The sequence below is a fragment of the Panthera uncia genome, chromosome B1, assembly GCF_023721935.1.
Source record: "Panthera uncia isolate 11264 chromosome B1, Puncia_PCG_1.0, whole genome shotgun sequence".
Lineage (NCBI taxonomy): Eukaryota > Metazoa > Chordata > Mammalia > Carnivora > Felidae > Panthera > Panthera uncia.
Genome location: NC_064811.1, coordinates 118,206,456 through 118,221,783, shown reverse-complemented (window position 1 = coordinate 118,221,783; position 15,328 = coordinate 118,206,456). Strand labels below are relative to the sequence as shown.

Below are 15,328 nucleotides of genomic sequence, written 5' to 3'. Positions count from 1 at the left end.
AAAGAATGCATGGGAGTAAATTAGGAGAAGCAAGAATGTCCCACTCAGGGAGGACAGTTATGTGAAGAGGAAGATGGAAGTCTACACATGGCCTCCAGAGCTCTGCTTTCCAAGAGGTAAGCCGTGCGAGGCCTGTCAGTACCCAGAAGATAACACCAGAAAGCAAATTATGACAGAAGAGCAGATCTGTGTAAAGGGACCACCAAGCAGCTACTACACATTGCTTTCCATGTCAGGCCTGTAGTTAAGTCTCTCTCCACTGTTAGAGGTGCTGGGTATCAAACATCATCCCCATCCCAGTGACACACTAATATCTTAAGATAATCATTTTCTTTGCAAAAATAACAGAGTTGTTTGATTTCCTACGGATTGTTGTGGATTGAACTTTGTATCCTGTCTGAGTACAGATGAGTAAGGGAGACATCCCAGTTCGTGATTTTTGTTAGAGGTCTTAACACATTCCTGCGTGAGATCAGATGAGCTGGAAAGCATTCTAGATAATTGGCAGGGACAACTGTTTTCTTTCTCCTCCTCACCATTGTTCTTTACCATTTGCTTTAATTTGCATTGAAATATGTACAATAAGTAGTTAAGTCATGTTTTATTTTTAAACTCTCACTTCTGAAATTTAAGTCTGTTAGTATAAAATTAAGAGCCAATTCTTCTGTGACACACACTAGCGATGTGTTTCTTAGCCTTCACAAAGCTGTACCCCTCATCAAATTCTTGTCCTAGCTTCTGAATAGTCTAAGCAACCAAGGATTTTTCTTTTAATCATTGAGATCAACCAACCAATCAATCAATCAATCAATGATAGGAATAGTCATTATATGTTTACAAAAGGAGTGTTGTCTTCCTGAAGAAACTGGTACTTTCCCCTAAAAATCATTAGCGTGAATGGAAAGGGAGAGTGCTCCCAAGATGTTAGTTTTTCTAACAGATTCTCATATTTCTAAATAAGAAATGGAATTCTGAGAATTTTAAAAATGTAACTTGTAAATGTAAAGAAAATAATAAATACTCAACACAGAATGCAGGATGTATGAAAAGTGCTTGGACAGTTGACTGCGGGAGGATGCAAACAAGTTCTGTGAATTTCCCTCTTTTTTTTTTTTTTTTTTTTTTTCTTGTTTGGCTGGTATTTGTTGGGTTTATTTCTTTCCCTGCTGGAATGCCTCCTTTGTCTTTCCTAATCCAAAGATTCCTTCCTTTTGTGGAATCCTTACCCCCATAGTATGCTTGACTAATTCTTAGATGATGATTATAAAAGTCAGATATTCCTCAGTTGGTAATCAGTTTTAAATTTTGTTTTTTGCAAGTTAAATGAGAAACTACTAGGAACAAAATGGGTAGAGGCAAAATAGCATAATGAAATTTTTATGCTGTAAATATTTTTCTATCCAATAAAATTCTCCATATGCCCACTTGGCATTAATTTGTTTTCTCCCCATTTCTCAGCTATTAAAGTTTACTAACCCTGCCCTACGTATCACAGGGGTGGGGGGAATATAGGTAGTAGTTATTGAATGCTTGCTCTGTATCAGGCACTATTTTAGGCATTTCACATGAATTATGATCAGTCTTACCCACCTCTTAGAAGTTTTGTATATTTATTCCTAATTTCCTGAAGAGGAAACTGAAGCTTGCCTAAGGTCACCTAGCTACAAGGGAGCAGAGCCAGGATTTATATTCAGATTGGCCTGAATATAAAGGCTTATACTTCTCACTTGGATACTAATGTGACCTCAAGTTTTCTAGTGATTAACAATAATTTGTTTTGAATATTAATACCTGACATATGTAATTATAAAGAATCTTCCTGGCGGTTGAGCAGAACTGAATGTATTTCACTTAAAAATTTTAGGGTCACCTGGATGGCTCAGTCAGTAAGGGTCCAACTTCAGCTCAGGCCATGATCTCAAGGTTCATGAGTTTGGGCCCACATCAGGCTCTGTGCTGACAGCTCAAAAGCCTTGAGCTTGCTTTGGATTCTGTGTCTCCCTCTCTCTCTCTCTCTGCCCCTATCCTACTCACATTCCGTCTCATTCTTTCTCAAAAATAAATAAACATTTAAAAATTTCAAAAAAAAAAAACTACAAAAAAAATCTTGGTCTTGAAAATTGTCTTGGTTATTTTACCTAAAAAAAGCTCTTAGGACATCGTAAAATTCTCTTAGAATAGTTCTTATCTGTTCAAAAGGAAGTCATGCTATTTGGAGTTCTGTTTCTCATTTGCCATCTGGTACTGAGAGCTGCAAATTCTTTCTACTTTTTGTGTAACTTGCCTTTATCTTTGTTGTTCCAGTACTGGATACCAGTTTATTTACTATTCACCTGAAAACACAGCCAAAGCAAAAGAAGTTCTCAGCAACATCAATCAACTACAACCTCTGATAGCAACCCATGCGGACCTCCTGCTTAATTCTGCAAGCCAGCATTCTCCAGACAGCCTGAAGAATTCTTTAAAGATGCTTTCAGAAAAAGTAAGATCCAAATCACTACTACAGTGGGGAAAATGAAATACCCAAATCCCCATTGGTGTTGCTTTCTGCATACATTGCCTTTCACAGCATCTGGAAATGTAAAATAGACTAGGTTAAAAAGTAAGCTTCAAAGTATTGCCACAGGATCAAAATGAATTGGCCTCATTCTCTTTTCAAATCTTACTAAGCATTAATTTTTTTTTTTATGTAGGAAATGAAACCTGTTATTGGCTGATATATATTTTCTCTTTTTCTTGACATCTTTCATTTTCTTTGGCTTTGAGTTAAATTAGATTTTAAAAATTATTTTCCTCTGGTGATCAACTAATTTTTATGCATATGAAGCTATACATTTGAATAGGAATGTCACCTCATTTGAAAGCACCACTTTGATGTGGATTCTTATCAGTGGCATGGGGTAATTCCTCTGCTTTGGTTTGCTTTCTACAACATTATCTACTGGGAGAAGGTTTTAAAAATTTCCAAAAATATTAGCTCTTGTTTGTAATGTAGTGAGACCTAAGCCGAATTTTTCTTTCAAAGGTGACCTCCCCCAGTATATACAAAGAGAAGAAGTAGTCTGGCATGAGGTAAATCATCAACATCAACTTTCATAACTAATTAGGGCAGCTGAAAAGTACAGAGAGAACCAAGATTGAAAAGACAAATTGCAGCTTGATTTTAAATGTAAAACCGGGTGTCCTGGAGTCCAATTCCAATACACTTATCCTTAACCTTCACATTCTGAGGACATCTTGCAGTTTATTATGAGATACTTCCAATAAATATGCCCTTGAAGAAACTGAGCAGAAACAAAATTCTCATGGTATCATTTTAGAATAAAACAAGTATAGTTTTTCATGTCCCTAAAGAACAGATTGATGGAAACTTGGGTATTATATATGTATATATTTTTTATTCAAATATGTCAATTTATAATATGAATACCTGGTGCTTATTAAACATTTTAATGTATGCATTATCATTTATTTTTTTATAGAATGAAACTAATATCTATTTTCCTTAAAAATTAGCTAATATCTATTCAAAGAGGTCAAATAAATTACGTCATAAATTATAAAGTGAAAAATGAAAATCCAAGACTTCCAGTTCAAAATGTAGCATTCTTTCTATGACATAACAGGTACTTCCATAATGAAAAGAAAAGAAAAAATTGACCCAAATTTTACCAATACTCTATGTTGCTAAATATTGCGCTTTATGACTTATTTCATTTAATCTTCAAACTTAATTTTCACATTGTGAGTACATATTAACTCTGCCTCACAAAGGAAAATGATTAAGGCTCAGAGAAGTTAAAAAGATGTATGAAATCACACAGCTAGATGCAAACAAAACCAAGATTCAAACCCAGGTCTGGTTGACTCTGGAATGGAAAATCCTTCTGATATCCTATGGGTTATATATGTGTTTTGACACTTCTTTTTTAAAAATTTTTAAACATTTTTCGTTAGGCATACTTCTCAGTAATACTTAAGTATCTTAATGATCGATAAGTATGGCTAATTGTCAATAAATATGTTAGGACTAGAAAAAAAAAGAGGGAAAAGAGGGGAGTGTTGTATATAGTAAAATAATATAATTTCATTTGAGTTGATTTCTTTTTTTTGATTTGCAGATGATAGGAGGTTTTTCTGGGCTCACTTAAGCAGAAAATTTTAGCAAATGGCACATCACTGCAGTGATTACAGAGCAGTATTTATATTCTTCCCGTGCATTGGGCCAGGGATTTGTCATTTCATACATCATTCACACCTTGCTGCAGTGATTGGGGAGAGGGGTGGAACAGGGTATGTATTTTCTCCTTTAACTCAGCATTGCTCCCAAATTTTACCCTATGTTTTTCTACTGAGTAGACAAGCTTCACCTACTTATAAGTCTGTCAACCTTTGAAATCAGAGGGATCTTTTTTTAGTTTGCAAGCCATGCATTACTTTAAGAATTTATGCCTGGAATTTCAAAGAATTATCTAAGTTAACAGAGTTTTGCATAATCTATGGAGGCAGCTAATAGCTTACAGTTTAAAATAAAGTATGATCCACGAACTTAGCATAAAAGATAAATAGTCTCAATATTTAATATTAGAATATTTAGCTTAAAATATTTTGGGGTTTTACTGTTGTTTTAAGATTTTATCTGTAGGTAATCTAAACCCCCAATGTGGGACTCAAACTTATAACCCCAAGATCAAGAGTTGCATGCTCTATCCCCTGAGCCAGCCAGGCACCCCTAAAACATTCTGTTTTTAAGATCAGGGTCTTGCACACTGTGGGTCAGAGCATAAAACGTTTCTCTATTATTAGTCCCCTTGTTTCTTTTATTGAATCTGAACTGGTATGTTTAGAAAATAAGTCATTCAGTTGTCTCTGGAGCTCATTCATGTAGCATATTCAATAGGAATTATTTATGTTCATATGCATCAGGGGAAGTCCAAGCCCAATATGGGAGAGTTCTCTGTATTGACTAAGGAGGCTGTGTAGGGCTGAGGGAAGCCCATGCGTAGTATAGTAGAAGGCATTCAGTTGTTTTGTAATGAGATGGAATCTCTCCTGTTAGGTAACATGTAGCTTCTGGAGATGATAGCAATGGACACATTATCAGATCAATTTATGCTCAGAGTCTGGGGATGGAAGCAAAGGACAACAGAGAGATCCAACTGCATATTGAATCTCAGAGGAGCAATATTTGTAGATCCAAGGTCAATTCACATCATCTCTACTGTTAATGATAACCAAGACTAAGACTAAGGCTCACCAGCAAAATTCCATTCCTCTAAACATTTATTGGTGGAGAAAACAAACAAACACAATTTATGAAAAGTAAAAATATTTACTGAATTCATACTAATTACACTAGGTGCACAAAATGGAATAAGAAAGGTCTATTCTTGTTCTTCCCAAGAGATTCAAGGTTCTTGAGATAATGGTTATGATGCTAATGATGATGACAATAATAACTAACATTTATTGGAGGTTTAATAACTGTAAGTGAGACATTATTACAACATTTTACAAGTCCATGAGGTGGGCACTATTATTTTCAACATTTAATCTTTCTAATCCTATGAAATAGGTACTGTTTTTTTTTTTTTTAACATTTATTTATTACTGAGAGACAGAGAGACACAGAGTGTGAGCAGGGGAGGGGTAGAGAGAGGGGGACACACAGAATCTGAAGCAGGCTCTGGGCTCTGAGCTGTCAGCACTGAGCCCAACGCGAGGCTCGAACTCACAAACTGTAAGATCATGACCTGAGCTGAAGTTGGTCGCCCAACCAACTGAGCCACCCAGGCGCCCCATGAAATAGGTACTGTTAGTGTCCTTATTTTATAAAGTAGAGGAAACCGAGGTACAGAAATATATATAATGCACCCAAAATCACACAACTTGTGAGTCTAGCTCCATATGTTGTGAGCTTAACCACTATTCAATATGGTCAAATGTTCCATGAGTTCCATGATGGACACTTGCATATATGATTAAGGAAACAAGTAGAGAGGTCAGAGTGGGAATAGGAAAGATAAAACTGAAATTCTGTAAGAATAAGAATTTTCTAAAAATTTGTCGTGTCCTAATGTGTACAAGTGTAATTAAATTGTTCTATTTTTTTAATTATTAGTATGCCTTCTTATGGATGACTGGGTTTGATCCTTGCATATTAATTCATGAAAATAATAAAGAAATTATTTAATCTTATGATATAGGGTCATAAGAAAAGGAAAACTGAGTTTATATGAATAATTTTAACAGAGAAGACAAAGGATAGGCCAAATTTTTAACATAAGATCTGAAAGGTTAATAATAGAGTGGGTTAAAAATGTATTTTACTTTTTGCTAGACTGAAAGTATGCAATACTATGAAAAATAAAAGGGAGAAAAAAGTAATGTGACTAAATTTGAACTGAAAAAATAAGGACTTAAGAGATATAGGTATCTATCTCTCACAGCTTAGATATATGTGTGACATCAACTTTAAATGCTCATCACATTTTCTATCCATAGAGATGGAGAGATCTTGTGTAGAAAATCATTATTATTCTTGCTCATCAAAAAACAATATTGAGCACTTAATTGTGTGTGGTATTGTACTAATGCTGTATGACAAATGCTACGTAGACACAGACCTTAACTTTTATAACCTAAAATTTAAAAGAATGGGGTGTTTCACATTATGAAAATTGCTAGATGGTAAAAAAAAAAACAACAAAATGATTTTGTTGCTAATATTAGAGGCTATGCTCACAGTATATTTGAGAAAATCTCACAACTTCTAATTCCTAGTGTCCTTTAACATAATATACTGAAACATCCTGTGTATTCCAAAAGCAAAAAACAAAAACAAAAACAAACAGCAGCAACAAAAACAACAAAAACATTTCAGTCTAACATTTAACTCAGGGTACTCTTAGAAATGTTCTGGTTGTTTTGTTTTGTTTTCTTAATTTTGTTTTAATGACAATACCAGGAAGCCAGTATACTAAGAAGTTGAAGATATAAATAATATATTGATTATGTTGATTACTTAGATACTGAGAAGGAATTTTCACTTTTATTTCCTTCAGTCACTCCTAGATCTATCTCAGTTCCAAACTAAACAGAACTTAATGAGTAGAGGTTCTTTTCTTTGCTTTTTTTTTATAGTTGGTGAAAGTATACATGAATGTATATAAAAGTATAAATGAAGATGAAATTTCATGATAGAACTCCTATTTCTTCTTCTTATACTCCTCGTTAAATGGTAAACATTTCATTGATGAGATTAGCATATACCAAGCAAACAATTAAGCAGGAATATATGACCCACAACCAGAAGAAAAATCAAGCAATAGAAACAGACCCAGAAATAGTAGAGATGATGAAATTAGCAGATAAGGATCTTACAACAGCAATTATAAATATAGTCCATATATTTAGAGAAGCAGAGAAACACACAAACAGGATGAAGAGGAAAATGGAAGATTAAAAAAGAATAATACAGAAATAAGAAAAATATAAAATATAATATTTGAAATAAAAACATGTACTAGGTAGAATTAGCAGATGGGTCACTTCAGAAGAATAAATAGTGAATTTTCAAACATAGTATTAGAAACTATTTAAATGTAGTACAGAGATAAAAAAGACGTAAAAACATAAATAGAATATGAATGACTTATCCAACAATACCAAGAAGTCTAATATGCATTAATCAGAGTCCTAGAAGAAGCAGAAAGGAAAATAGAAAAATACTTGCTGAAACGATGATGGAAATTCTTCAAAATTTAATGAGAAAACGAAACTATAGATCCAAGAAGCTCAATGTACTCTAAGCAGAATAAACATTTAAAAAAATGCAGGTACATCATCAAACTACTGAGAAACCGAGATAAAGTGAAAACTGAGGGGGAAAAGGCACATTATCTGCAAAGGAACATATAACAGAATTATTCACAGACTTATTAGATGTTCTTATAGAGTAACATCTTCAAAGTACTGATACACACACCCAAATTATAATTCCTTATCTACAGAAGATATCTTTCAAACATAAAGATGAAATAAAGACCATTTGAACAAATAAAAACTGGGAGATTTCATAGCAAATTTGTACTACTACAAATTTTAAAGTAAAGTCTTCAGGCCAAAGAAAGTGATTACATGGGGGGGAAAATGGATCTACAAAAGAATAAAGAGTACCAGAAATGGTAAGTATGTAGACAGATATATTTTTAAAAAACCAAACTTTAATTTACTTAAACATATTTACTCTTTAAAATAAAAATAATACTGAATATTCTGTGGTTAGTAACTTTCTAGGGTAAGCATAGCTATCAATATAATGGAATAGAGAATCTAGGAATAGACCCACACATATATGTTCAAATAACCTTAGAGAAAGGGCAAATAAAATTCATTGGGAAAATGATGTATTCTTAACATAAAACTCAGGAACAATTGGATATCCATATGTAAAAAAAAAAAAAAAAAAAAAAAAAAAAAACTTTCCTTATCTTTACCTCACATATCTATAAAAATTAATTCAAAATAGAGCATAAATCTTAATGTACAAGCTAAAAGAAAGAAGCAAACAGACAAACTTCTAGAAGACAACATAGGAAAAATTTTTTGTCATCTTGGATTAGGCAAATATTTCTTGGAACACAAAAAGTATGAACCAATAAAAGAAAACACGTGATATATAAGGCGTCATCAAAATCAAAAACTTTCATTAAAGTTTTCAGGAGACATTCAGATGACATTATTAAAAAGTGAGAAGGCAAGTCTGGACTGAGAAAATATTTGTAAACTATGTATCTTACAAAGGAAATCATCAGAATACGTATTCTTATACTTTAATAATAAGACAAGTGACTTAATTTAAAATGGGCAAAAAAAATTGAAATGATATTTCATCAGAGAAGATATATGGATGGCAAATAAACACATGTAAAGATGCTCATCATCATTTGTTTTTAGGGAAATACAGATTTAAACTAAAATGAGGTAATACTAACTACCCACTAGAATTAAGCTGAAATCAAAAAGGTTAAGCATACGAGGAGTTGGGGAGGATATGAAATGACTGGAACATTCATATATTACTTACATAATTACTTGCACACTTTGAAAAACAGTTCAGCAGTGTCTCATAATGTTTATATAAATATATATAATAAATATAAATGTGTGTTTATATATATGTTTATATATACATTTGTTTATATATGTATATGATCTAGCCATTTCACTCCTGGTTATTCACCCAAGAGAAATTCTCTTTTGTAAGTTGGAAGGTCGTTGAGTGAGGAAGGACTGGAGACATGCTTTGTGAAGATGATCCTCATAGAATAGAGAAGCTGAGCTAGACAGTGGATTTGAATTATTGGACATTATTGGGCATTACAAAATGTCAGCATTCCTCTTGGGGGAGCTTGCTAAAAATACAAATTCTGACTCAGCTTCTGGGCTGGGACTCAGATGTCTACATTTTAATATTAGTGACCTTGAAGAACATCCCATAAAACAAAGCATTAGCTTAGGAAAAACAAATCAATCAGTAAGGAGACTATGGAAAGTATCCACATGGAATGTAGAAAGGATCTTAACTGTAGAAAGGACTAGCTGTGGACATAATCTTTGAAATTACTGAAAAAGCATAACTTGTAGAAATTAATGACTAATCTAGAAGATGAATATTTCTGAAGATGATCCAGACATTTGGGCGCTGAGTTGCTGCATAATGATGACACCACACAGTTTGAAAAGCTGGGAAGAACACATTTATTGAAAACACTTGAGATCAGGCTGTGACTTCTCACCTTGAAAGACTTTCAGATGGAAACAGGTGACAGTACTGGTTCAAGAGGTGGATAGAGATGGATTTTAGAGACTGTGGCATAAAGAGGGTAGTTGAAGCTATGGGGAAATGTGTTATATATCTAATGGGGAAAAAAATGCTTTCAAGAAAGTGGTTTAAGGTCCCTTAGGATTTGTTTACCATATTTTGAGTGAGTCTGGGATGAGTCAACAAAGGAAACTGAAAAGATCATTCAAGAAAGGGGAGCATAAATAGAAGAGTTCACAGTTTACAGTGAACTGCTATGAGGTTTCATAGGTGAGCATTGTAATTTTGTGCAAACTGGAGAAAAGTTGTTATGTGATTTAGCCAAGGTCAAGTGCATAATTTGTATGATCTGCCCAGATGCCAAGTAACTCTCCTGAAGGTTCAGTGTTCTTTTCTTTAGGGAATGTAGAAAACATACATATTTATGTACTAATTCCAGAGTATAGCACTATTGCCCTATGCAATAATTAAAGTATATCAAAATTTTAAAAATAAACAGACTTATTGTGGTGATAGTGTTGCAATATATTCAAAAATTGAATTCTTATACTGTACACATGAAACTAATATATGTTGAGCATATCTAATTTTTTTAACGTTTATTTATTTTTGAGAAGAGAGAGACAGAGCATGAGCGGGGGAGGAGAGAGAAAGAGGGAGACACAGAATCTGAAACAGGCTCCAGGCTCTGAGCTGTCAGACGCAGGGCTTGAACTCACAGACGCGAGATTATGACCTGAGCCGAACTCAGATGCTTAACTGACTGAGCCACCCAGGCACCCCAAGCATATCTAAATAATAAAAAAGAAACCAAGCGATATTAGATAGGGACCATGCAGGTGATGAAAGTAAGAGAGGCTAGTTGGGTGCAAAATAATAGGGAATGGTAAGGTCGGGGAAAAAAAATAAACAGGATTCTTTTTTGTCATATACATGACTACTAAAATAATAATCACCTGTTTGTGTCATTGGCTACTTCTGTCTTGCAGGTGAGGTTAGGCATCGCTTTGAATTTTTTCATCGAAAAAAAGCTTTTAAATAGTATGAGACTTTGCTTAATTTGTTGAGATCTCTAGTTAAAAAGGGTAGTTTTAAATAAACATATTCCTAACTATTCCTCTGCCCTTAATATTTAGGAACCTAGGAAATTCATCCCCAGAAGAAGTAATTTTACTGGTTTTATACTTGTAGATAATTCTGTGTGTTACTTTGAAGAACATTTGCATGAGAACATGAATTGGAAAAATGTCAGGAAGGCAAGAAAACATTTCATTTTTAAGATACCATTTCTTTCTCTTTTTTAATATCAAACAAATGAAATGATCCACCTTAGGTACAGAGTTTATGCTTTTTTTGCTATATTATTAAACTGTTTTAAATAAATTGATTTGCCTACCCTTATGATAACATGTAGACAGCCTTTTTCCTTTCATTTAATGCAGTATGAGCAGAGTCAGAAAAGGAAAAAGGTTTTCAGTACTTTGAGTCAATAGGCAACTCCACATCCTTCCCATGACTTTGAACTTCCTTAGTGTCATCTCTGTCTCAAGAACAGCAGCATACAGATGTATTGGAATTGAGTGATTACGTTAATCCCTTCAAGCTAATTTATTTTGAGTGTAAAACATCAGGATCTGCGTTGGTCTACATTTACTAAGTAGTGCTAGTCAAGAAAATTTCCAGGTCATATGGATATAGTAATGGAATTTTGTCTATTTTCTATCAAAGTGCAATTCTCTGCAAAAGATCATGGCTATTCATAGAGTTTCCAGTCAGATGAATTTTCCAATATAGACACAACGTGTTTCTATAAGATTTTGTGTGTTCATTCAGCTACCCCCCCCCCCAAGAAAATTCTGGGTTGTAAAATTGCACGAATCTACTGTACTATCTTTCATGTCTTTGGTGATAAATCAACTCAAATGAGATTTGAATAAATGAAGTGGAATCTCTGTGCATGCATGCAATGGGAAGAAAATGATGGCAATTATAAGAACTTTAGATTTCATTGGGTGTGAATATATATTCAGCTACATAGTAATTAGGTGATGTTATGGAGACTGGAGCTGTAGTAGCAGGAATTCAAAGAAGGCAAGCTGTTTTGCTCTAAAAATAAGTCAAAAGAATTTATTGAATGTATCAATAGAGAAATAGTTTAGTTAAGCTGAATGGAAGTAAATTTGCATTTTTAAATATTTAAATTCACATTGATGGATCTATCCAGGCTCTATGAAAATTATGTAAATAACGTTTCCCTATTTTGTTATAACTATATTGCCTTGTGAGTACTGTCTAGCTACATTTTTCATCAGTATTTTTTTTGTATTGTTCATTTTCATTTTAACACTTCATTGTGAACATCAATTAATGCTTCTTTTTATGCCTTTTCACTATAAGCTCCCTTTTAATTTTGTTTTCCTAAATTATTACCAAAATATTTTTCAATATTTTATTCTTGTATATCCTTTTTTAAATATTTCTTGTCTACTTACCTTCAAAGTGCTTTCAATACAACTAATAGATTAAAAGAACATTTAAAAACATCAGTAAAGTTTAACAGTGAAGATAGTTACACTGACAATTGTAGACGTGATTAATTATAGGAGCAAGTAGATGTCCAAAGCTCTCGAGGAGCTTGGGGTTAAGGAAGAAAGGGGAGAAGGACAGAAGTATGCAGGTGATGGTGGGTTGATAGGTGGGGTGGAGTATGGGGAAAAGCTACTGAATTTGTTAGAAAACTACAGCTCTGTTCCCTTTGTGTTACTGGTAAGCAGTCTGTTCTAGGACAGGACACCACTCTTCCTTTTTAGTTTCTTTTCCTGGTTAATGAGAGGTCTGACTTTAAGGTCTTATGCAACTGTAGAATTTCATGATCTATTGCAAAGACTTAACTATGTAGTCCTATTAGCATATGTAGTCTTATTAACATAGTCTTATTAGGCAATTGTTTTGCATGGGGTTTAACTGGTTTTCTTTAATTGCTGACACAACAGGGGTTTTTAAGGGATAATTTAGTAACCATTTGTTAGACATGGCACTGTTGAATGCATATTGAGAATACGCGAGTAAATGATTACCTTGAGTTACAGTGATGGTGAAGTCAGCATTACATCCAAGTGTCTCATGAAATGGTGATGATATCAACTATTATTCAAAATAATGCTATGATTTAAAGGGCTTCTCAACAGATTACAATATGTGATTGTGTTAGCAATATGAGTCAATGTTTGAGTTACTACTCTATTCTGAACGAATAGATTGTTAGACCACATGCATGTTAAGTGTAGTATAATACAGAAGATCAATTACTACATCATCCAGTGTAGTACAGGGTGAAGCTATTAAACATTTCATCAGGAAATTGCAAAGTACTGTTGTAAAATTCTTTATTGTTGGGAAGCTGTCATTTCTATAGTACTTACTAGGTATTTACCACCAGCTTGTAAAATCTACCGTAGCAAGTTTCACAGCAGCCTCATTAACATTGAGCATTAGTGAAACCATTTGGTGGAGGAGACAGTTTAGGGGGTGATGATAAGGAATAAAAGTCAAATATTTTCATGGGAAAACTGCCTGTACCATCTCTACTATTGAAATCTACTCAGGATGCTAAAAAGAAAAAAAAAGGTTTCCTGCCTCTGTTTTTAAAGATACATATTCCTTTCTTTAGACTTTCACTCTGTTTAAACTATAGAATATACATAGTCTGATCACATTTTCCTTTAAGGTGCATTTGGAATTACTTGAAAGGTGCAGCAGGTAGACAGTGTTCAAATGATTACCTCTAGTGAAATTCATCTTCAAAGATAGAATTTAGAATTAAAAGAGAGGGGGCTGAGGAGACAGCTGGTGTTTATAGTACCCACAGAACCTCAGCATTAACTTTTAGAACAGGAGGACTCAAGACCTTGGCATCATCCCAAAACTCAACTATTTTCATTGATTGGTATGAATCATTTTCTCTCTCTGTCGCCTGTACTTTTTCCACCATGCACACCACTTATGTGCCAACAAATCTGCGGTTGACCTTTTCATAGCTCTATGCTGAGATGCCTACCATGGTGTTTCTAATCCTTGTCAATTTCTTTCCAGACAGAGCTTTTTGTACATGCCTTCAAGGATCAGTTGGTTAGAAGTGCTCTTTTAGCCCTCTACACTGCCAGGCCAGGAGGTGTCCTTAAGAAACCACCCTCTCCTAAGAACAGCACAGAGGAGAGCTGTCCCCAGGACCCACCCCCACCGATGAGAAGGCAGGACTCCATACCACATCATTCAGACTATGATGAGGAAGAGTGGGTAAGTCTCTTGCACATCGCTTGCCTCCTGATGTTTAGTCCTGAGAAGTCAAGCAAGAAAGATCAGAAATCTCTCCTCTTCATCAAAACAAGTTGGAAAGCAGTCCGAATACAGATTGTGGATAAATAGGCAACATTTTTCCTTGGGGAAAAATTATAAATGGAAGTTTTATTCCTGATCACATTTATTTGGCATAAAAATGTATAGTTACATAATACATAAATATATATACATAAATATACATATATATACATAAATATATATATAACCATATATATATATACATAAATATATATATAACCATATATATATATATATATATATATATATATATATATATATATATAACCAAGATGTCATTAAAGCAAAGATGCCACAATTACATGACCTATAATACTTTTCTGTATTTATTGCCAAGGTAATATGAACTATTAAAATTGTGTTTTTTAGAAAAAGAGTAAAAAATCACTTATAATCCACTACTTCTTGCAAATATTTTCTTACTGCAATCTGGTGTTTTATTTCTGGACGAACTTCAAAAGACATTCGCGTTTACATAGCAGTAGGCATAGAGATCTCTTAAATCCTTCTTGTTCGTGATTATATTATTTAAAAAAATATGTTGTCCAGGTGCTCTGAAATTGGCAAAAGGATGGCCACATAAAAGCATCTGAAAAAATAGCTAGTATAGGCAAAAAAAAAAAAAAAAAGCTAACATGATAATAGAAACTCTAGTTGGACAGAATAAGAGAAACATGAAGGTGCTGGCTAAAGGGGAGCAGTGTTATTCCTGAATTAATACATATTAATTATCCAAGAACAAAGTATGTGCATATCACACACACAGAAGAAAGCTCTTTACTGTATCATAAGTTTAACCAAGAAAATAATATGCTAGCCATGTTAGATGTTAAACAGTTAATGATTACTTTTCCTGCCATCCTAGAATTTAAGAGCGTTTGGGGAGTAAATTATTTGAAAGGCCCAGGTCTCTCAAAAAAAATTGCTGTCTGAAGGGCTGTGAAAGTGATGGCTGTTCTATCTTTTGATAAAACTTCTATCACAGGAAAGACAGAGCTGGGTTGCTAGAAGTAAATGCTGAATAAGTATTTGTTGCTGCTGATTAAGATTGCGCTTCTCCCACTGAGAAGTTTTCAGAAGAGCAAATCTAATATTTCTCCTTTTTGCCTTCACCTTCTTCTTCAA

The 15,328-nt window shown here is 33.8% G+C and overlaps 1 protein-coding gene across 10 annotated transcripts in view; it reads left to right on the top strand.

Moving 5' to 3' along the window:
• The window catches only part of INPP4B (inositol polyphosphate-4-phosphatase type II B), a 755,730-nt gene that overhangs the window by 622,439 nt on the left and 117,963 nt on the right, over nucleotides 1-15,328 (top strand). For all 10 annotated transcript variants that reach the window (XM_049632225.1, XM_049632223.1, XM_049632226.1 and 7 more), the window contains 2 exons: nucleotides 2,305-2,482; nucleotides 13,919-14,122. In XM_049632225.1, the coding sequence (XP_049488182.1) occupies nucleotides 2,305-2,482; nucleotides 13,919-14,122 (382 nt within the window). The remainder of the gene's footprint in view (nucleotides 1-2,304; nucleotides 2,483-13,918; nucleotides 14,123-15,328) is intronic.